This window comes from Mixophyes fleayi, chromosome 1 (genome assembly GCF_038048845.1).
Source record: "Mixophyes fleayi isolate aMixFle1 chromosome 1, aMixFle1.hap1, whole genome shotgun sequence".
NCBI classification, from domain to species: Eukaryota; Metazoa; Chordata; class Amphibia; order Anura; family Limnodynastidae; genus Mixophyes; species Mixophyes fleayi.
The window spans coordinates 24,535,626-24,558,372 of NC_134402.1; the positions used below are offsets into that span (position 1 = coordinate 24,535,626).

Genomic DNA, 22,747 nt, shown 5'->3' on the forward strand with positions numbered 1-22,747 from the left:
GACCCAGAAACCACTGGGGGGAGAATAGATGGGCCTAACCAGAGCTTCTTCACTGTGGATATTATTGCTTGGAAGATGTCAGCAAACTTAACCCCGAATGGGTAGGTGAATGACTCATGCACAAGCGTTCTGCTTAAGGCATCGCTTGTCACTTTAGTTGTTGATTCTGTTTGCAACCATATGTCTGAGCATCATATTTACTAGAGATGCTCATTGACCCCTGTGAAGTGGTTTTGGATCTTAATTAGCTTCGTGTTTTGGTTTTGGCAAAACCGCTCTCATGGGATTTGGTTTTCGTTTTGGATCTGTATTTTTTTAGAAAAATTGCTAAAATATGCTAAATTCACATAATTGTGCTCTTTTTTTGATCCTACATTATTATTAACCTCAATAACACTAATTTCAAGTCATTTGCAGTCAATTTTGACCAGCTTACAGGTCACAATATTATTTTCATACACTTTCAAAAAAAGATTGCAGCTGTTCTTGCCAGTGATAAGAAGAAGGCAATTGTCATGCCTGAGCATAAGACCAAAAAATCCACCTCTTATGTGTGGAATTATTTGTACCTAAATTCTGACAACAGTTATTTAGCCATTTGTAGCATTTTAAAGCCGCAGTCAGTAGAGGTAGGGACCTTAACCATCTAGGATCCTTATCCATGTTAAGCCATTTGAAGCGAGTTCATTGAAAGCTCTTGGGAAAATCAGAAACTTATGCTAAAAAATAACAACAAGCAGTCCAGCATCAGCTACCTCCCTTCTCTCATCTAGATGCCAGCACCTGCAATCTACACCCCCAACACCTTCATCATCAATATCCTCACAAGTGATGGGGGTTAGTCCTACATCCAAGTTGCTAAGGCTAGATGACTCCTCCACTAACCATGATTCCTCTGAATAATTATTGAGCGTTAGTCCCACTGCTGCTGCGGCTGCTGGGGGGTGGATCTTCAACACAGAAGAAGACTACTAGTAGTTTACAACAATTGACTGTTAAACAATCCATTGCAAGAGGAAGAAAGTAAGAAAGCTGTCACCCAGTTGCAAAGCGGATAACAGACGCCATGGGGACTATGCTAGTATTAGATCAGCGTCCAATATCCACTATTAATGCAGCTGGTGTTAGACAATTACTTGAGGTCTTAAGTCCCCATTACCAAATTCCATCACAACACCATTTTACTAGAAAAGGTGGTCCTCACCTCTATCAGAAGGTTCGTACAAATTAAATTATTGGGCTACAAAATGCCATTCTACCCACTGTACACTTAACCAGAGATATGGAGACAAGCGGAACTGGGCAAACTAAAGATTTTATGACTGTGACAGCCCACTGGGTCTGTGATTCACCTTCACTAGCAGGAACAGCAGCAGGCTGTACCCAAGTAGGTCACATTTTTCAGAGGCAGACTACTCTGTGTATCATCTGCTTCACTAAGAGACATATTATTATTATCATAGATTTGAAGGCACCATAGTGCTCCAAAGCGCCGTATAGTAGGGAAGACAAGGACATACACAAAACAAGACATACGTAAAACAAGAACAGACACGGCAGACAAAATGAATGGAGACATAAAAACAAAGGGTATGGAGGACCCTGCACATTACAGAGCTTACATTCTAAATCAAAGAGGGCACAGCTAAAACAAGAGGAGTGAGTGTGGCTCATAGTTGAGATTGGTATAGTTGTAAGGGTGCATTAGTGTGAATAGTGTTATCGAGGATAAGGTCACATCTAAAAAAGAGATTGGTTTTCAAAGAGCATCTAAAGATTTGAAGGCTGGGTGAAAGTCTGATTGAGAGTGGTAGGGAATTCCATAAGTGGGGAGCAGCACGGGAGAAGTCTTGAAGGTGGGAGTGAGAGGTGGCTACCAGAGACGAGACAAGGCGCACGTCAGAGGTAATACCGCTGACAACCTGTTTTAAAAACTAAGGGATGTCATTTCAACATGGCTTATCCTGCTTGGACTCTCATGAGGATATGTCATTTGTGATAATGCCACCAATATTGTCAGAGCATTACAGCGGGGGGAATTCCATCACATTTCCTGTTTTGCTCACACAATCAACTTGGTGGTACAGAACTTTTAGCAGATTCTGCAAGAGTGTCAGAATCACTAGGTGGAGTTGATGATACCTGCCAGCAGTTGGCGCTACTGAGAACTGAGGTGCGGAGTCTAACACGCCCCTGGTTTTCACCAGGAACCCCTGCAAGGAGGTATGGACTTTGCTGCAAGGGACGCGCAGGTCGAGGCCCTCAGTATCAGTCAGCTGGCGAGGTAACGATTTAGGCAGTGGTGACAGTCCACCAGGAAGCAGGATGGAAGAGTAGTCAGCAAGCCGAGTCAAAACCAGAGGAACGGATATAGCCAAATCAGAAGCAGGAGAATGGTCAGGAAGCCTGGTCAATGCCAAATATCACTCTAAGCCAGTATCAGGAACCAAAGGAGAAGTCAGGAACAAGCCGTGGTCAGAATCCAATAAACAGTAACACAGGAACAAACGCTGGAGCAAGGCTGAAGACCAAATACTCTGGCAAGCAAATGGCCTCAGTGAGTTCCTAAAATAGAGGGGAGAGATCTCTGATAGGTGCCTGAAAATCGGCGTGGAAACCGCATCCAATCACTGACAAGTCGCAGGGCGATGGAGCGTGGAATCTTGCGCATGTATACTAATGGCACATGTAAAACGGCGTCATGTTGCTAAGTAACTTTTGCCAAGTTCGGCGTATGCATGCGAATAAAATGGCAAGCATCTCTAGGCAGTGGGACACCGATTCAGCAAGGAGACAGGCGTTCGTTTAGAAGCAGAAACAGGACGGCGCCTGACAAGGAGATGCTGTCTGTGTCCCGAAATATTTAGTGTTACTTTCAGGATTGTGCAACAGCATGTAGGAGAATACAGCAGCTGCAAGAAGAATAGAATTTGAGGGGGAATGTACTTTAGTCCAGCGAAGTAGTCACCTGTGAAGAGAGTGCAGACACAGTTAGCTTGAGTCAAGTGACCGAGTGAGATGCAATGAGCTCCTGGTCAGCAGGCTGACTGCTTAAGTGGTGCATGACGTAACGACGTCTCCTCCTTCAGTTTCTCTGGCAACTGCTTCTAGGAAAAAAACTAAGCTTTCCCAAGACACCCAGTGATGATGCAGATGAATCAGCACAACATTTTGACATTTGGGCTGGTTTAAAAGAATTGCCCAAAAATCGTGACAGCTCTGCCATAAAATGAACTACAAATTCCATGAGGAAGGCCATTATTGTCAATCACATCAAAGTACACAGACTTCTGTGATGGTGTATTATAGCATGACTGAATTAGTATTGTTTGAGGAAGATGTACACAATAATGAGGGTGAATATGATGACAGTGTAGATGGCAGGTGCTGAAATCTAGCTAAGAGAAGGAGCTTCCTGATGCTGGTATGCTTGGTAATATTTTGGGTAGAATGGCATCTTGGCAATTTTAGGTTTTTCTACAATAAACTTTCAGCTTTATTTGAGAGGTTTTTTTTCTTTAAAAAGGTAAAAGCTGGGGGCGTGGCTTGGCGGCCATCCTGGACGGACGTCTTCTCTGCTGGCTCTTCCCTAAACAAGCTTTCACCCCACTTTCCTAACCCCTCACCCTCACCTGATTACGCCCAGTGCCTCACTGAACTTCCCCGCTACAACTGGGTGCCTCTCCCGTCCCTATAGCTGCCGCACATCACGCTAACGGCAGCGGGAACCTCTGACACCTACACCCCCTGCCAGACTCTGCATCCGCCCTTGCCGCTTCACTCGGGTGCCCTGTTCAATCGCTGCCCTGGGTGTTCGCACCGACTCTCTGGAAAAAACAACTACAGATCTCTGTGTCTTCCAGACCCAAACTGACCAGGATATAACAGCCATTTGGGCCGACCTGGACGCTCTCAAAGAACAGTTTGAGGATCAAGAAAACCGCTCCCGACGGAACAACATCAGGCTCAAGAATGTTCCAGAGTCAATCACATCTGAGGAGCTACCCCCATATTTGCAGGGTCTATTCACTTCTTTGGTTCCAGACCTAGCCTCTGACGATTTCCGCTTAGACCGTGCACATCGGGCTCTCCGACCCAAGCCCCAGCCTTCTCAACCACCCAGAGACGTCATCATACACTTTCATTATTACCCCACCAAGGAAAAGATTCTCGTCGCTGCTCGGGACCTCCGAGACTTTTCCTACTCCGGGACCAACCCTCTCTTTTTCCAGGACCTTTCTCCTATTACATTGAAGAAACGTCGAGACCTAGCCTACATCACCCAACGCCTACGCTCGGCTGGCATCCGATATCGCTGGGGGTTCCCCTTCCAGCTTTTTTTCTCCCATGATAACCATGCATACTCAATCAAGACCCCGGAACAAGGTCGGGACCTGTTACAAACTTTGAATCTCCCAGATCTCCCGGGTTCATCCTCCACCTCATCTGCAGTGACCCGTAAACGACCTCCTCAAGCCGAATGGTCCTCTACGTAAATATTGCTAAGTTATAGGTTCTTTATTCTGCTGTTCTTTATTTGTTACTCTCGATTTAATATATTCAGTGTGTATTCTATGTCTCACTGCTTACATTTGCTCGGGGTCCTGCCTTGATGGGGGTGATCCTAAGACTCAGTCTTCCTCCATTTGTCTGTGGGCTACTCGTGGGCCATATGCCCTTTCTCACCGGCTCCCCCCTGAATGGCTTGACCTCTGACCAAACTTACTGTTGATACTTCATAACCTGGGAGGTGATCACACATGTTTTACACTCTGTTGAAACCATGTTAACTCTTTTCGTTTTTTGATTTGCTTATTTATCTCGTTTTCCTAAGATTTGCAATAACACATGATACTGTTTTATTCCTGTCCACTGTTTGGTGTATGTATATGTGTATATATATGTGTGTATATATGTATATATATATTTAGATATATATATATATAAAAGCTGTGAATACCTTTTGTTATTTCTCCCCTCGATGGAGGTTGCCGTCTCGGCGGACATTGAGCGGCGAGGTTTCGTTTCTATGTAACGGTTTTCTATTTAGATTTCACACAATTGCCGCTAGGTGGCCGTTGACATGGTTCGGTTCCACTCCTATGTTCTTTATAGATTCAACACAATGCATAAGCTACCTGTTTTCACTAAGGTGATTTTTACTCAGTTTCCTGTTTTGTTTTGTTTTTCGTGTTTGGTTTACATGTATAATATTTCATTTTTCCTCATAGGGTAGTCTCACTGTTCCTCGCTTGACCTACTGTCCCGCTCCCATGACCTTCTAGTGGTCAACTTTTCCGTCCACTTTTGGCTGTCCGTGCCTTGCCCCCCTTTTCCGGTACCTATGTTGTACCTTTCGTTTCTTTTCCGGACCGGCTTCCCTTCGGGGAAGATGGTCTCCCACTTTCCCTTTTCTATCCCCTTTCTGTCCCTATTCACTAGCCCTCCTACTCGCTCCAAGCCCCCAGACTCGCCATGACTCTCAAAATTATCTCCCTCAATGCTAATGGCCTCAATTCTCCCACCAAACGCACAATGGCTCTTCAGCGCCTTAAACGCCTTAAGGCAGATCTCGTTTTCTTACAGGAAACACACTTCAACATTCCCCACCCGCAATTGACATGCAAGACATACCCTCATACTTACTATGCATCCTCTGATATTAAACAAAGAGGTACTGCCATCCTCATACATCGCAACACTCCTTTCTCATTGGAATCCCAATACTCTGACCCTTTAGGCAGATATCTAATATTGATTGGATTTCTAGGTTGCGCTAAGCTCACACTAGTGTCTCTATACGCTCCCAGTGTGGGGCAGGGTGCCTTTTTTTTCGCATTTTTTGAACAACTTTCCACCATAGCTCAAGGTCAAATAATTGTAGGTGGCGATTTCAATTCCACCCTGGTCCCCGGGATGGATCGCTCCTCTGTTTCCTCCTCCTACGCCTCCGCTCACCGAGAATCTAAAACTTTGGTATCTCTCCTCAAATCTTACGACTTCTACGATGCTTGGCGCCTTGCTCACCCCTCTGGTAGGCAATACACTCATCATTCAGCCCCACACAACATCCACACTCGCATTGATCTCATTCTCATAGATCGCTTCACTACTCAGCAGCTTGTTGATTCCGATATCCTTCCGGTTAGCTGGTCGGACCATGCTCTGGTCCTGCTCGAAATCACCTTCCCCGCCCGCGCTCTACTCCCCCAAAATTGCGACTGGACGACACCCTACTTCTAAAGCCCGATCAGATCTTCTCTATCTCCGAATCCATTAAGGAATTTATCTCTCTGAACTCTTCACCAGATATCTCGCCTTCCATTCTCTGGGAAGCACATAAAGCCTCCATACGTGGCACACTTATTGAGCTCTCCGCCTCTCGCCGCAAAGCTGAACTTGCACGCATCGTGGATCTCGAATCACAAATCGCAGCTCTAACGGCACTACACGAGCGCTTTCCTAAACGCAAGACCCGACTTAAGCTGATCGCTCTTCGCGGGCAATTACAGCAAATTCTCTCCAAAAAGGCGGCCAAAACCCTTGGTTGGCTCCATCAGAAGTTCTACGAGAGGGGTGATAGAGCGGGCAGACTACTAGCCCAGAAGCTACGAGATAAACGTACCCGCAACCGCATTGACTCTATCAAGAACCAAACTAGAGATCTCACCTATGATCCCAAACAAATAGCCGATACCTTTAGAGAGTTTTACGTTTCTCTTTATAACCTCCCATCTCAAATTACTGACCCGACATCTCTACACTCTAAAATTAATGATTTTTTATCCTCAATTGCCCTGCCCACACTTACCACTTCACAATCTGATTTTCTTAACGTACCTTTTACCGCCGACGAAATTGCTCAAACCATTAAAGAACTGAAAAACACTTCAGCTCCCGGCCCTGACGGCTTCACGGCCGTGTATTACAAAACTTTTTCCAACTCTCTTATGCCCATGATTCTCGAGCTCTTCAATGCCATACTCCTCGGCTCTAAGTTTGATCAGGCTACAACTCGGGCAGACATTGTGGTTATACCCAAGCCTGGACGCGACCCTCAACTCTGCGGAAATTATAGACCTATTTCCCTGCTCAATGTCAACCTCAAATTGTTTGCAAAACTTCTCGCTAATCGCCTGAACTCTGTCATCACCTCTCTTGTTCTTCCTGATCAGGTAGGCTTTATTCCGGGTCGTCAGGCATCAGACAACACCCGGCGTGCAATTGATCTGACCTACGTCTCCAACTCACGCAACATTCCCACCCTACTCATAGCCTTAGATGCGGAAAAGGCTTTTGATAGGGTAGCTTGGCCTTATATGCAGCGGATTCTCGAGGTCATGGGCCTGAAGGGCCCCTTCCTTCGGGGCATTGCCTCCCTATACTTTAATCCGACCGCTTCTGTTCTCGCTAATGGCTTACAGTCCTCTCCCTTTGAAATCCGAAATGGCACGCGACAGGGATGCCCATTATCCCCACTTATCTTCGCACTTATGATCGAACCCCTTGCTCGCAAAATCCGTAGTAATCCTGATATCTCCGGTGTTCGGGTGGGTTCCTCCGAACATAAAATATCTCTATACGCAGACGATATCCTTTTGTCAGTCACAAACCCGCTCATATCCCTTCCAAATCTTCTCAAGGACATTGCTCTCTTTGGCACTCTCTCCAATTATAAAATCAATGCCTCCAAATCAGAAATCCTGGACCTCAATATCCCCTCTACTCTTCTATCAACCCTCAAATCCAGTTTTGATTTTAGATGGCAACCCCACAAACTAAAATACCTCGGGATCTACCTCACTAGACTCTACGATCAATTGTACGCTGCAAACTTCCCCTCTTTATTTGCGGCCATTAAGGCTGACCTTTTAAAGTGGAATAAACTCATTATCTCCTGGACAGGCAGAATAAATTCCCTTAAAATGAACATCCTCCCTCGACTTTTATACCTGTTTCAGACCTTACCCCTCAAAATCCCTGCTAACTCCTTTAAGCTCCTTCAACAAATAGCCACCAAATTTATTTGGTCTGCCAGGAAGCCCAGAATTCGTATGCAGACTCTCCACAAATCTATTCAAGAAGGAGGCTTGGGAGTTCCTCACTTTCTCAAATACTATCGTGCTACTCACCTCACCCAGTGTGTACTCCTTCACTCTCCTCCAGGACAGCGAGTTTGGGTCGATATTGAATCCGCTCTCTCAGACACTATCTCTCCCTCCTTGCTTCTCTGGCTTAAGCCCCAGCATCGGCCTCCTTCCTCACGTCTCCCCCCTCCACTAGCATTCTCACTTGCATCTTGGACTCATACGGTTTCCTCATATAATTTAGCCCCCAACTCATGGCGCATGACGCCTCTCTGGAATAATCCCGCCTTTCCCCCAGGACTCCGCCCAACTCAATTTTCTCACTGGACACGTTGTGGCATCAACTTCCTCTCCGACCTCAGGCCATTGCCAATCTTTCCATCTTTTACTGATATTTAAAAGCGATTTCGTATCCCTTCGTCCTGCTTCTTTGAATACCTACAACTCCGACATCTGTATAACTCTATTCGACGTACAGTCGCTGACATACATCTAACTTCTCCCTTGGTTTCTTTTTGTAATCTTCGCTCCTCTTCTTAGGGCCTGATCTCCACATTCTACCGCCTCATGGTAAAATATAATTGCACCCCTAAAGATTCTCATGAGCTCAAGTGGGAGGAGGACATGGGGGAGTCACTCTCCCCTGGGGAATGGGTTAAGATTCGTCTGAACCTTTCTAAGACCTCTATTTGCACCAGGATCAGCGAAAACAGTTGCAAGATTTTTTACCGCTGGTATCTGGTCCCTCACCGTCTTCACATGATATACCCAGACTCCTCTTCGCTATGCTGACGTCAATGCGGTTGGGAGGGTACCCTGTCTCACATATGGTGGCACTGTCCAAAACTACTTCCTTTCTGGAAGTCGGTCCATCGGTTAATCTCTGATGTCCCTTCCCCCATCTCTGTCGTATTCCTTGCTCCCGCGCTTTATTCCCAAGGTATCAAAATCAACTCAGAAACTCATCACACATATACTTAGTGCTGCTAGATGCCAAATTGCTCTATCTTGGAAAAATCTGAGTCCTCCTTCTCTGCCATCGGTCATTTACAGTACATGGCAAGTTTACCATATGGAGTATATGACTAGTATTCTCCGTCACACCCCTGTCCAATTTGACAAGGTCTGGACCCCTTGGACCGAGCACCATGGAGCCTCCTCCCCTCTTGCATTTTAAGGCCATTGAGCCTCAACTATTAATTCTAAACCCTGTCATGGTTCACCATCTTCTCCATACTTTTATTTTCTTCGCTTTGGCTAGTGATTTCCCCTGTCCCTCTTACTCCTATCCTTCCCTCTCTCTTTCCCCTCCTTCCCACTCCCCTCAAATTAATCTTTGCTTCTTCATATCGATAACAATATGCTGTTTATATTTCATGGAAACTTCATTGCAGCTTTTTTCCACTTGTATTGCCTGTTTCCTTTTTTTTTTGCTTGTATTGTAAACTCAATAAAATATCTTTTAAAAAAAAAAAAAAAAAAGGTAAAAGCTTTTAATTTACATTTTTGATTCCCTGACTTAAAACCATTATGCACTTGAACATAGACATTAGCACATGAGGTAGAGGGATTAGTATCATTATGACAGAGACTGGAGAGTGACAAGAACAATGCCACCCCTCCTGTTTCTGTATAAGCTATGGCACAGGAGAATGTCACTGGAGACTTTTAAAAACACTGACAGCGCTATTATTACAATTTCTGTTTCAGCACTGAACACTGCCACCTCTCCTGTTTCTGATTGAGCTATGGTACAGTAAAATGTAACTGCAGATTTAGAAAAAGCCTGCCAGCCCTAGTATTTGTATTTCAGCAATGACAATTAGCAATGGAGCAATGGAGCTCTCCTCTTTGTGTGTTACCTATATAGCACTGTACAATTTGACTGCAAATTCAGAAGACAAGCCTGCTAGCCCTTGTATTTGTATTTTAGCGATGACTCTTAGCAATGGAGCACTCCTCTTTGTGTGTAACCTATATAACACCATACAATTTGACTGCAAATTCAGAAGACAAACCTGCTACCCCTAGTATTTGTATTTCAGCAATGACAATTAGCAATGGAGCACTCCTCTTTGTGTGTAACTTATATAACACTATACAATTTGACTGCAAAGTCAGAAGATAAGCCTGCAAGGCCTAGTATTTGTATTTTTCAGTAATGAGAATTAGCAATGGAGCTCTCCTCTTTGTGTGTTACCTATACAACACAGTAGAATGTGGCTGCAGAATTACACCAAACCTGCCAGCACTAGTATTTGTATTTTTCTGCAATGAGAATTAGCAATGGAGCAATGGAGCGCTCCTGAATGTCACTGTAGACTTTGTTGAAGACTGCTACCCCCTCCTCTTTCAATTCTATCTATGTTGCTGCCCAACTGCTCTACACACTGTGCTACCCCTTCTGTGTCCCTCTTTCAAATGACGTTAGATCGCCATGGAGGAACGTATTTATAGATTTCAAAACTCGCGCGATTCGAGATCCGACTAGGGAACAATGACGTTTTGCCTCATTTTCGATTCAGAAAAAGCGCGAAAGTACCGAGCCGGCTCTGCTCGGTACTCGGATATGCTAAGTTAAGGTGTGTTCGGTTCTCGAGAAACCGAGACTGAGCATCTCTAATATTTACAATTTGTCAATTATTGTGTAAGTAATTTCTCTTGCACAGATGATAACCATGTGATGTGGTATTGTGCAGACTCAATGTGACATCAGCAGTTCTCCTTATTATACTCATGAAATATCTAAAAGTAGTTTAGGGAAAAATCTGCTTTAGCACAAAGTTTACTTAAACAAATCCTAAATTATATAAATATACAGTATTGCAATATGCTTCTCAGGAGAGCAGAGTCCAGTCTCTTAGAGACTGAACGTGGGCAGCGATGCCCCAAATTTTGCTATGGGGTCGGGCAATGCCATATTCTGACCCTGCTTTGGTCATGAAGTAGTTTAGTTTAAAAATATGAACTATGCTTGCCAAAGGGTTTTCAATTGCTCATTTTGAATGTAAGCTTTGTTTCAGTTTACATATATTGCTAACTTGGTAAATATGCACTCGACATAGTCTGATCTGGCCAGATTACATTTTCTGAATTTAGAGGGAGTTTGTGAGAGAGATTTGTGTCACTTTGAAATAATATTTAACATGTTAAAAGTTATGTAAATTAATTTTTACCTGAAAATAATATAAACTGAAGAGAATTTAAGTGGGTACTGCCCATTACACACATGATAGAAAATTGAACTCTTTAAATATATTATATTATTATTTTGACAAAATAATTTAATATGATTATTTCCATTGTCCAACAGGTGCTCTTTGCTTTGCTGAACTTGGAACATCCATAAAAAGATCTGGTGGCCCCTATATTTATATATTGGAGGCATTTGGCCCTTTACCTGCATTTTTGAGAGTGTGGGTAGAACTGATTGCCATACGGTAAGTAACATATGTGCTTTTTTTCTGTTGTTTTGTGTTTGATTGTTAAGTAATATTGTGTGTTATACAAGCATCATTCATTGAGACAGGCTGTATGTTTTTAGTCCCACCTTCATATATAACCACACCAAGAGCTACCCCAAATAGCAAAAAATCCCCAGATCCTTCAAAGTAAAAAAATATTAATATTAACACAATGCTAATATACAAAATGGTAACTTCTACTGTCAACCAAGAGTAGAAAAAGGATGTGACTGGCATAAGCAGCAGTCTGATTTGGTATAATAGAGTCATTAGCTTAAAATTAGTTAGAGCACATTCAGTTATAGCTAGAGATGCTCACTGACCCCCGTGTTTTGGTTTTGGTTTTGGATCTGGATTACCGTCATGTTTTGGTTTTGGTTTTGGTTTTGCCAAACTGGCCTTGCGTGTTTTGTTTTGTTTTTGGTTTTGGTTTTGTTTGGTTTTGTTTTGCAATTTTGTTTCAAAATCAATGTTTTTGGGCATAACCGAATTTAGTGCTCCACCTGTTTCTTGAATAAGTAATGTAACTGTAAAGCTATATAATTATGAACAAAAACAGTTTAATCCCTGGTAGGCCGTCCTTAATTCTGCACACAAACCTGATTGTCTTCCTCTCCATCTTAGCCTATTAGGCAATGCAGCCATCGTCTTTGGGTGTATATTACACCCTACACTTATAGTTAAATATCTAAAGAAATGGACCAAAGTAGTTTGGTGGCTGTCTATGATCTCCCCCCCCCCCCCCCGCTCTCCACTTGTAGTTGAATAGAAAAAAAGCAGCCTGCATAGACTGAACAATATAAAAAATAAATGGACCATGGTAGTTTGGTGGCTGTCTATGACCCCCCCCCCCACCCTCCTCTTGTAGTTGAATAGAAGAAAAGCAGCCTGCATAGACTTTAGAATTATAATAGAAATGGACAATGCCAGTTTTGTATCTGTCTGCATCAGATCCCCTCTCCACTAGGAGTAAAATAGAAAACTATCCAGCCGTTATATAATCTAGAATATAAATAGAAATTGAGAAAGGCAATTTGGTATCTGTCTGCATCATAATTATCAACATCATCATTAGCGCCCTCGTCGCCTACACAAATATCCCCCTCATCCTCTTCTAATTCCAAAGTGGCATCCTCAATTTGTGTATCAGCGGCTACACTCGGGCTGTTCAGGTACACATCAGCAGAACTGCTGAAAGGGCCCCTTTTTATGGGTACACTAACAGAATGCTCACAATTAGACATCCCACTATGGAATAGACTCTCCACAGGGATTGGTGTCATTTCTGATTCAGAGCAAACATTATCCTCTAATGCCTTACTGTTATCTTGCAGCTCGGCTTTGACGCGTAACAGTAGTTGTGCACCACTTGTAGGCTCGGTAACATTTTTGGATCAGCCACTAATAGAGAAAGGTGAAGGCCTCATTCTCTCTTTGCCACTGAATGTGTAGAATGGCATGTTGGCAATGTATTTTTATCGGCACTTAACTTTTCCTCAGTTACACTTCTTTTTCGCTTCAACACGGTAAATTTTTTTGGGGGTGTGCTTTTTTGACAGATTTCAAAAGACTGTAGTTTGACATCACCTTTCTCAGATGACGTACTGGGAACACTACCATCAGGACTGGTGACAGAACCTGGTTGCTCATTCTGCTCATATGTGGACTGCTTTGAATCCATTCTGAGCCCAAAGCACTTGTAATGCTACAAATTGTTTTAGATACTGCTGACAAATATGACTTTTGACAGCCAGAAAAATTTATGCAACAGAATGGGGGACACCCCAAAAGCACTTGGAGTGCTAAATATATTTTTTTAGACTGCTGACAAACAGCACTTTTGACAGCCAGAAATATTTATGCAAAACCATGGGGGACACCCCAAAAGCACTTGGAGTGCTAAATATTATTTTTTTAGACTGCTGACAAACAGGACTTTTGACAGCCAGACATATTTATGCAAAAGAATGGGGGACACCCCAAAAGCACTTGAGAGTGCTAAATATATTTTTTTGACACTGCTGCCAAATAGGACTTTTTTGACAGCCAGAAAAATGTATGCAAAAGAAAGGGGGACACCCCAAAAGCACTTGGGAGTGCTAAATATATTTTTTAGACACTGCTGCCAAATAGGACTTTTTTGACAGCCAGAAAAATTTCTGCAAAAGAATGGGGGACACCCCAAAAGCACTTGGAGTGCCAGAAACTGAACAAAAACCCTCCTCTCTTCACCTCTTATTGTTGTAACAACTGGTATTAAGATTATAATGGTATTGAATAGAAACAATAATGTGTCCAATTACTGCTCTGTCCCTGCGCTGATATAGCCAGTGTGACCTAACCCTGCTCTCTCCCTCTGTCAAATGGCGATGGATTGCTATGGAGGCTGGTATTTATGCTTTTCAAATCTCGCGAGAACCGAGCCCAGAAAAACTAATACGTCACAATGACGTTTAGCCTCGATTTTGAATCCGAACGGGCGGGAGAGTACCGGCTCGGTACTCAGATAGACTGAATTCGGATGAATTTGAATCTCGGGGAACCGAGCCCGCCCATCTCTAGTTATAGCCCACTTAAAGTTACCAAGACAGTGTCAATGAAGTAAGCTGAAAAACATAGCCAGTCTTAAATATTTATCTGTGTTGGTTTTTTAACACCACTGTTAGCAGAAAGAGACTCAAATGTGGACAAAATGCAGCCCTGGAGTAAAAATGCTGTTTTGTAACATTGCGCTGTCATTTTTGTTTGACTTAATACATGAAGATCAGGTGACTGCAGCAGTGCAAAGTTTTGCTCCATATGTTGGGAGTAGTGGAGCAAACTGGATGTTTACTGCTAAATGTGCATATCTACAAACATCTTAAGAGGCTAAATCATGCCAAAATAACCTTACCCACAATTTACCCCAAAATGTCACTGATTCATCCAAACTCCACCAAAATCTGCCTAGCAACACCCATATCAAGGCCATACACTCTTTCCAGTATGCTGCACACCTTTTGGGGTCCGAGATTTAGGACAGACGAGCCAAAATCAGAGCTTTTGTGAATGTGAATACTCCATACTCTGCACCAATAAGCAAAAATGAAAACAAGATATTTAATGAGTTTCACAGAGATGATGCCTTTAGGGGGTGCTCATTTATCATTTAGGGGAATCTTTTTCCACTTGCCTGTTTTTTTACACATGTTCGAGGGTGGCAGAGATCTGGTTATGTCCTATAACTTCAATTTCACCCTAATCAAATGCACTTTTTAAGCAGGAAAGCTTATTGTGTGCAGAAATAGCAATATATAAAAACATTACAATGTACAAATGTGACTCCTGTAATAAAGACAGTACTGATGCCTCCTTCATCTTATGACACAAACAAGTATTTTAAGAGCAAAATGCAAAAGTTTAAATCGATTAAGAGGATTGTGATAAAGTAATAGGGGTCTATTTATCAAGCCTTAAACTGTGCTAAAATGATTATCTGCATGATTTAGGCATTTTTTTAAGTAGAGTAGCAAGTTAACAAATGTCTAAGGCAGGAGATATCTGCTGCATTAGGCAAAGTATCACAAAATACAGCAGTCCCCGTATTTCTTAATGGGGACTGTGGTCTGGTTAAATTTATCAAGCTCTGAAAAGTTTCACTATTTAAAGCTTGACCCTGAGGGCTGATGACATCTGAAGATAGCCATACAATCCTATAGGGAGATCATCACAGGAGAGAGCTCTTCTGATCCCTCTCTGACACCCTTTGTGTGCTCCCCTGCAGTGATTACCAGAATTGTCCCTTGTACATGCACGGTCCTAAGTCACGTATGTGCAGTAAAGACATCGGATCAGAACCCAGAGTTTTCATCAGAGTTTTCATCTTATCAGATGCGCTGTCCCGACATGACCTTAATGGTAAATTGCTTTAAGTCATCACTGCAACACTTAATGGAGCAAAAATGCAAACAATGATAAATAGGCCCCATAATATGTACGATTTTGGCGTGATATTTATACTTTACCCAGCATGCACATTCACATCTAAATTAAAATAAAACCGAATTGGTGTCGGTAATTAGGTATTAAGGTACTCATGCATTTGCTAGATACTTAAATGAGGAAATATTAGACCATACATGAATATAAACAACAAGGTGTTACCTATATACAGATAAAAGAAGTATACCAGGCATTTATCCATTTGCCTTGCACAAAGATATAGTTAGTATTAAAATAACTGAATCATTTAACATTACCCTCTAATTCTACTCATCCCCATTGCACCTATTTCCTGTTAGAACACCACATTCACTTCTTGGTCCACAAATGGGAAGAGAATTTGCATGGGGCACTCTCAGAAGTGTAAATTAAATACACTTCTTGTTTTACCCTCATTGGATGAACAGGCCTCTTTACTGGAACTGAACTATGTATACCTGCATTTTTATAAATAAATGTTGTAGACTTTTTAATTAAACCTGGCCTCATACAATCATTTATCAGAATACCGCCCCCCCCCACCCTCGTTTGTTGTTAGTTCATTGCATTTCTCCATATATGCAGGTACAAACAGGGGTACTGAATAGACAAGAAAAGTGATGACACTTCTGCAGAAAACCTCTCTGTATGTATATAGCATAAGCAAATATTTCAAAACCTCTTGTTTTTTTGATACGGTTGAAATTGCTACATTCATATTTATGCATGGAACAATCATCATCATCACCACCATTTATTTATATAGCGCCACTAATTCCGCAGCGATGTACAGAGAACGCACTCCCATCAGTCCCTGTCCCATTGGGTCTTACAGTCTAAATTCCCTAAAATACACACACTAGGGTTAGCAGCCAATTAAGCTACCAGTATGTTTTGGATTGTGGGAAGAAACCCACACAAACACTGGAAGTACATACAAACTCCTCACAGATAAGGCCATGGTTGGGAATCGACCCCAGTGATGTGAGGCCGAAGTGCTCAGGGCCGCCGAGCGGGGGGGGGGAGCGGGTACATTTTACCCGGGCTCGGCCATGCCAGGGGGCCCGGGCCGGGCCCTCTCTGCTAATTTATTTTTTTTATTTTTTTATTTTCTCTTTTGCGATATTTTTTTTTTACTTTTTTTATTTTTTTTCCCGCGGGGGGTCTTGGGTTTCTTGGGAGCTGATAAAAAAACAACAATACTCACGTGATCGCGCGGCGCCGTGTCCCTCCTCTCCTCTTCTCCATTCACACTGACTGCCGGGCGTAACGTCATCAAGTCACGCCTGTCAGTCAGTGAGGAGCACCGCAGCCAGCATGAAGAAAGAAGACAGAAGAGAAGACAGAAGAGCAGAAAAGAAAAGAAAAGAAAGAAGTTGACAAAAGGTAAGTAAAGAAACGGAGAGGCTAGGGGAGGAAAACAGAGAGGGACAGTACTATAAAGAAAGAGGAGAGAGAAACAGAGGAGGAAAAAAAGGAGAGAGCCACAGGGGAATAAAAAAAAAAGTGGGAGAGAGGAACAGAGGAGGAAAAAAAAGGAGAGAGCCACAGAGGAATAAAAAAAAATTTGGGAGAGAGGAACAGAGGAGGAAAAAAAAGTGGGAGAGAGGAACAGAGGAGGAAAAAAAAGTGGGAGAGAGGAACAGAGGAGGAAGAAAAAGTGGGAGAGAGGAACAGAGGAGGAAAAAAAGTGGGAGAGAGGAACAGAGGAGGAAGAAAAAGTCGGAGAGAGGAACAGAGGAGGAAAAAAAGTGGGAGAGAGGAACAGAGGAGGAAAAAAAGGAGAGAGCCACAGAGTAATAAAAAAAAAAAGTGGTAGAAAGAACCAGAGGAGGGAAAAAAAGTGGCAGAGAGGAACAGAGGAGGGGAAAAAAAGTGGGAGAGAGGAACAGAGGTGGAAAAAAAAGTGGGAGAGAGGAACAGAGGAGGAAAAAAAGTGGGAGAGAGGAACAGAGGAGGAAGAAAAAGTGGGAGAGAGGAACAGAGGAGGAAAAAAAGGAGAGAGCCACAGAGTAATAAAAAAAAAAAGTGGTAGAAAGAACCAGAGGAGGGAAAAAAAGTGGCAGAGAGGAACAGAGGAGGGGAAAAAAAGTGGGAGAGAGGAACAGAGGTGGAAAAAAAAGTGGGAGAGAGGAACAGAGGAGGAAAAAAAGTGGGAGAGAGGAACAGAGGAGGAAAAAAAGTGGGAGAGAGGAACAGAGGAGGAAAAAAAGGAGAGAGCCACAGAGTAATAAAAAAAAGTGGTAGAAAGAACCAGAGAAGGGAAAAAAAGTGGCAGAGAGGAACAGAGGAGGGGAAAAAAGTGGGAGAGAGGAACAGAGGTGGAAAAAAAAAGTGGAAGAGAGGAACAGAGGAGGAAAAAAAGTGGGAGAGAGGAACAGAGGAGGAAGAAAAAGTGGGAGAGAGGAACAGAGGAGGAAAAAAAGTGGGAGAGAGGAACAGAGGAGGAAAAAAAGGAGAGAGCCACAGAGTAATAAAAAAAAAAAAGTGGTAGAAAGAACCAGAGGAGGGAAAAAAAGTGGCAGAGAGGAACAGAGGAGGGGAAAAAAAGTGGGAGAGAGGAACAGAGGAGGGGAAAAAAAGTGGGAGAGAGGAACAGAGGTGGAAAAAAAAGTGGGAGAGAGGAACAGAGGAGGAAAAAAAGGAGAGAGCCACAGAGGAATAAAAAAAATTTTGGGAGAGAGGAACAGAGGAGGGAAAAAAAGTGGGAGAGAGGAACAGAGGAGGAAAAAAAAGTGGGAGAGAGGAACAGAGTAGGAAAAAAAAGTGGGAGAGAGGAACAGAGGAGAAAAAAAAGTGGGAGAGAGGCACAGAGGAATAAAAAAAGTGGGAGAGAGGCACAGAGGGAAAAAGAAGGAGGGAAGGCAGCATGGAGGGCGCAGCATGAGCATAAGGGGGCACAGTGTAGTTGTGAAGAAGGGGCACAGTATTGTGTGTGTGACAGCACAGGGGGCTTGTTGCAATGTAGTGAGTGTGAGGTAGGTGGTGGATTATTAATGGGTGCTATTTTGCTTGTAGGGTGATGGTGGGGACTATTAATTTAAGATGGGGTGGTTTGGGGGCTATTGAATGTTGGGGTGAGTTTAGGGAGAATGAGGTCTATTTATTAAATGTGACTATGAATTATTTAATGGCAGTGATGGTTGCGGGAAATAGGTATTGCTGGGGCTGTTTGCAGTAAGGGAAATAGGTTTATTTATTAAATGTGAATAGTATTATTTTAATGTTGGGGCTGGAGGAAGGCCTAATTATTAATCGTGGGTGCTATTGATTTAACGCCGGGGCTGGCTGTAATTTTCTAAATGTAGCCATTTTTTTTTCAAAATAGGCCCTTCAACATTTCTGGATCCGGACAAGCCACAACTAAAGAAACCAGCAGCCACAGGTGGAGAAAGTGAGAAGAACAGGTAGGAGAGAGCAGCACAGTGTGTGAAATGTTGTGATTCTAGTAGGGACAGTACCAATGTTTGGTGAATGTTGTGCCCAATGTAAGGTGTAGGCCAAGACTGAACTGTTTGTATACACACTGCATTGTTTGTATACTACACTGTGGTGGTAGATGTCCTGAAAGTCAGGAGTGCTTGAACATATGTGACGCTGCGGCGAATTGAGAGGCTAGTGGTTTTGATGTTAGCCATGCCCCAATGACACGTTTGCCACGCCCCCAAATGCATGACCACACCTCCCAAAAATTTTACACCTCCGTTTGGCTAGCCACGCCCCTGAATGTATGACCATATACTCAAAAAAAAATTTTGGGCTTACTCGACTATGAGGGGGGGCCCCATGAATTTGTTGTACCCGGGCCCTGAATTCCTCTTGTCAGCCCTGGAAGTGCTAACCACTTAGCCACCATGCCTCCCAAGGGACTTCCACTGAGAGAAAGTGGATTACAGACTAGAAAGCTTTTAAAAAATATAGCATATAAAATACTTTCATCGACCAATTTACAAGAAATACATTATAAAATGATTAATAGGGCATATATATCTCAACATCAGAGGAAATATATGATATCTGCCGAAACGGGAAGTTGCCCTAAATGTAGACATGATGAGGTAATGTTGATGCATAATGTCTGGTTCTGTAAAAGGATAGCTAGATTTTGGGATAAGGTTATGATGTTCATAAATGGTAGTTTTCATACTACACTCTGTAAAAATTATAAGGCTTTATTATTTGCAGATTTTCAGGAGTGTTTAGTGTATTTACCTGAAAGGGATATTAAACCCATTCTGACAATAATAGTTACGATAGTAAAAAAATTATATTGAGGAATTGGATTACAGGCTCTTCCCCATTACAACCTCCCAACAGGAGTTGAAAATAGAGTTATTAGAAGTGCTTTATTTTGATAGGAGGGCAATACTGTTAGATATAGAAAGAGGAATGGATAATTTTTATAATAAATGGGGAGTATATGTAGAATCTCTAACAGAAGAATCAAAAACTACTATCATGAAAGTATTTAATTTGGATAGATAAGTTAATGTAAGGGAAATATAAGAAGAGCTGTGAGAAATAAGAGTTGAGGTTTTGAGGAAATGAGTTCATAAAGGTAAATTAGAAGATTGGAGTTGTTAATAAATTAGATAATTAGATGAAGATGGTTTAGGATTAAGAATAAGTGAACTGGTAAAAAAACCCTCTCCCTTTCCCCTTTTGCCATATTTGATTCTTTTCTTGCATAATTATATTTTTTGCCCCTTGTAAGCTTCTTAGAACTTGAAAATTTATTGATTTAAGTTTTTAGAGCAAGAGATGTAAAGGTTAAGGTATAGAAAGTGGAGATGATAAATTCATAGTAAGAAGAATAAATTAAGAAAAAATTATAACTAGATAAGTGAAATGAATGGTTTAATGTATTAGAACATGTATATTGTTAAATTTTAAAACATAAGTGGAATTGTAATTTATATGTGTTCTATTAATAAAGTTATTGAAAACAAAAAATATAGCATATTCTTTCTCCATTATATTTCATTTTAGAATACTTTCAATGGTCAAGTAATTGCTACATTTTCTATAATCTGAACCAGTATTTTCTTCTATTTCGCTAGTGTTATGTCAGTGGCTATTTCCACAATGTTAGTCTCAAAGTAGATTCTGGTCTACAATCTACTACAGAGAACTTTTAACAAATATCCTCTCTCAGCGTAGATCACAAAAAAGAGAGAAAAAAAACTAAGTTCCAGAAAAGAAATCACAGTTGTCTTCTTTCACATTTCATATCTAAAACTGTACTGTATAAAGGCTGGTGTTGTGAACATCCACTACGGTCTTGGCACCTCGGGCAATAATCTTGAATAGAGATGAAAATTATTGTCAATCATTCACTTCCCCCAGAAACTTCTGTAAAGCTTTGTCAAGTGTCACTGACCGCTGTATGCTTAATATATAATAGAGCTACAGACACGCTTGTAATTTAGGAGATGAAAACAGTGTGTTGCTGCTGTTCTAAATCTGCCCGACGGAATGTTAGTAAAAAATAAAGGACTGTCGCCAGCTTTACAAATAACAGTTAGGCCTCGGGCTCAGGTATTGTTACCCAGTCCTACACAAGTGTGAATTATGCACAGCTGTTCCATTATGTTTTCAGTTTCTACAAACTATCTTCAGAAATTCTCTACACTTCTGTTTAAATGTTTCACCCCTTGGTTATTGCATCAAATATGGTTGTAAAAAGCTAACTTATCCAGACAGTACCTAACAGAAGTGTAAAAAGATTTAAACTGTAGATTTTACATAAAATAAACTAGTGTAACATGTGATTTTAGCAACACCACCTTGTGCACAGATATATCATCTGCATGCCAAATATTAAATTAATAACATTTCTCTGTTGACTCATGGAAGTATAATGGATCATTGTGAATGAAACAAAACAATCATGAGAATTTAGTACAGCAAACAAGACATATCGTTATTGTGTTTTCAAAAATAAGGACCACATCAATGGACCTGTAGAGATAATGAGGGATTATCTAAAATGGATTATTTTTTTTGCATTCAAGATCCATGTTGTTGGGAGTTTTATGTATTATTTTTTATTTTGTATCTTGTGAAGGAAAAAAGAAATAAAAATAAGGGAAAAATTGGAAGGGCGAGGGGAGAAGGGAGGAGAAAGAGAGAAAAAGTTTGAGAAGGTAAAAGGTAGAAGAAAGGGCCTGATATGGCCCCAGGGGGGATGCGACCAGCACATCAACCCCCCAGGGACACAAAGAGCCCACCGATAAACCTTTTGGTGTCTTGCATCCAACTTCGCAGGGCCTTTTGAGCATGTTAATATCAGAGAGAAAGAAAAAAGAAAATGTGAGAACATTCAAGATATAAACAAATGATGCAGCTTACTGAGTAGCAGGCTTTAGGGCTTGATGGAAAGAGTACCAAGGATCCCACACTTTATGGAAGTGTCGGATTTTGTCATGAAGGAGACTGGTGATGTACTCCATTGAGGATATGTACCAGACCCGGGAGATTATGCTCTGGAGACCTGGGGGGCCAGGGTGACTTCAATTCTTTAGCTATTTGCAAGATTATCACTATGCCTAGTAAGGGATTTGACTGGGCAGCATAATAGCATAACCAACAGGTCCGGAGACACCTCAACCTCCAAAATTCTAGCAATAAAAGCAGAGACCTGTGACCATAAATTAGAGATGCTAGGACATGTCCACCATATATGGTAAAAAGACCCCACATCCCCACAGGCCCTCCAGCACAGATCCGACGTACCTGGGTAAATTTTATGCAATCTCGTGGGCACCATATACCACCTTGTATACACTTTATATGTGTTTTCTCTAATCAACATATTAATGGAGACCTTGGAGATCTTGAGTAGAAGCTGGGACCATCCCTCCTGATCCATAGTTGTGCGAGTGTCAAGCTCCCAAGCGGTCGCAAATGGTTCGTTGAGATCAATTTCTGGGTTAAAAAAAATGTGGTAAGCCAAAGATATCAATCCTGGGGCTCCAATTTGGTCCATACAACTCCTCTCAAAAGGTGTAGGCTTACGTAATCTAGTTGTTCTGCATTGGGCTTGTATAAAGCCGTGGATTTGAATGTAAGCAAAGTACAAGGATGAAGAAAGGCCCGCTTTCTCTCTCAGTTCCAGGTAGGTCTGAGGAGCAAATTCTCCAAATATGTGGATAAATTGAGTGATACCTGCTTTCTGCCATGGTAATGAGTATGGGTTAGAACTCCCTACTGGGAAATCTGGGTGGTGCCATAGAG

At 42.0% G+C, this 22,747-nt stretch overlaps 1 protein-coding gene across 1 annotated transcript in view; it reads left to right on the plus strand.

Annotated features, from left to right (window-relative positions):
• LOC142149904 (cystine/glutamate transporter-like) overlaps window positions 1-22,747 on the plus strand; it is a 158,232-nt gene that overhangs the window by 1,734 nt on the left and 133,751 nt on the right. Inside the window, exon 2 of the mRNA XM_075205453.1 lies at window positions 11,401-11,527. Within this exon, the coding sequence (XP_075061554.1) occupies window positions 11,401-11,527 (127 nt within the window). The remainder of the gene's footprint in view (window positions 1-11,400; window positions 11,528-22,747) is intronic.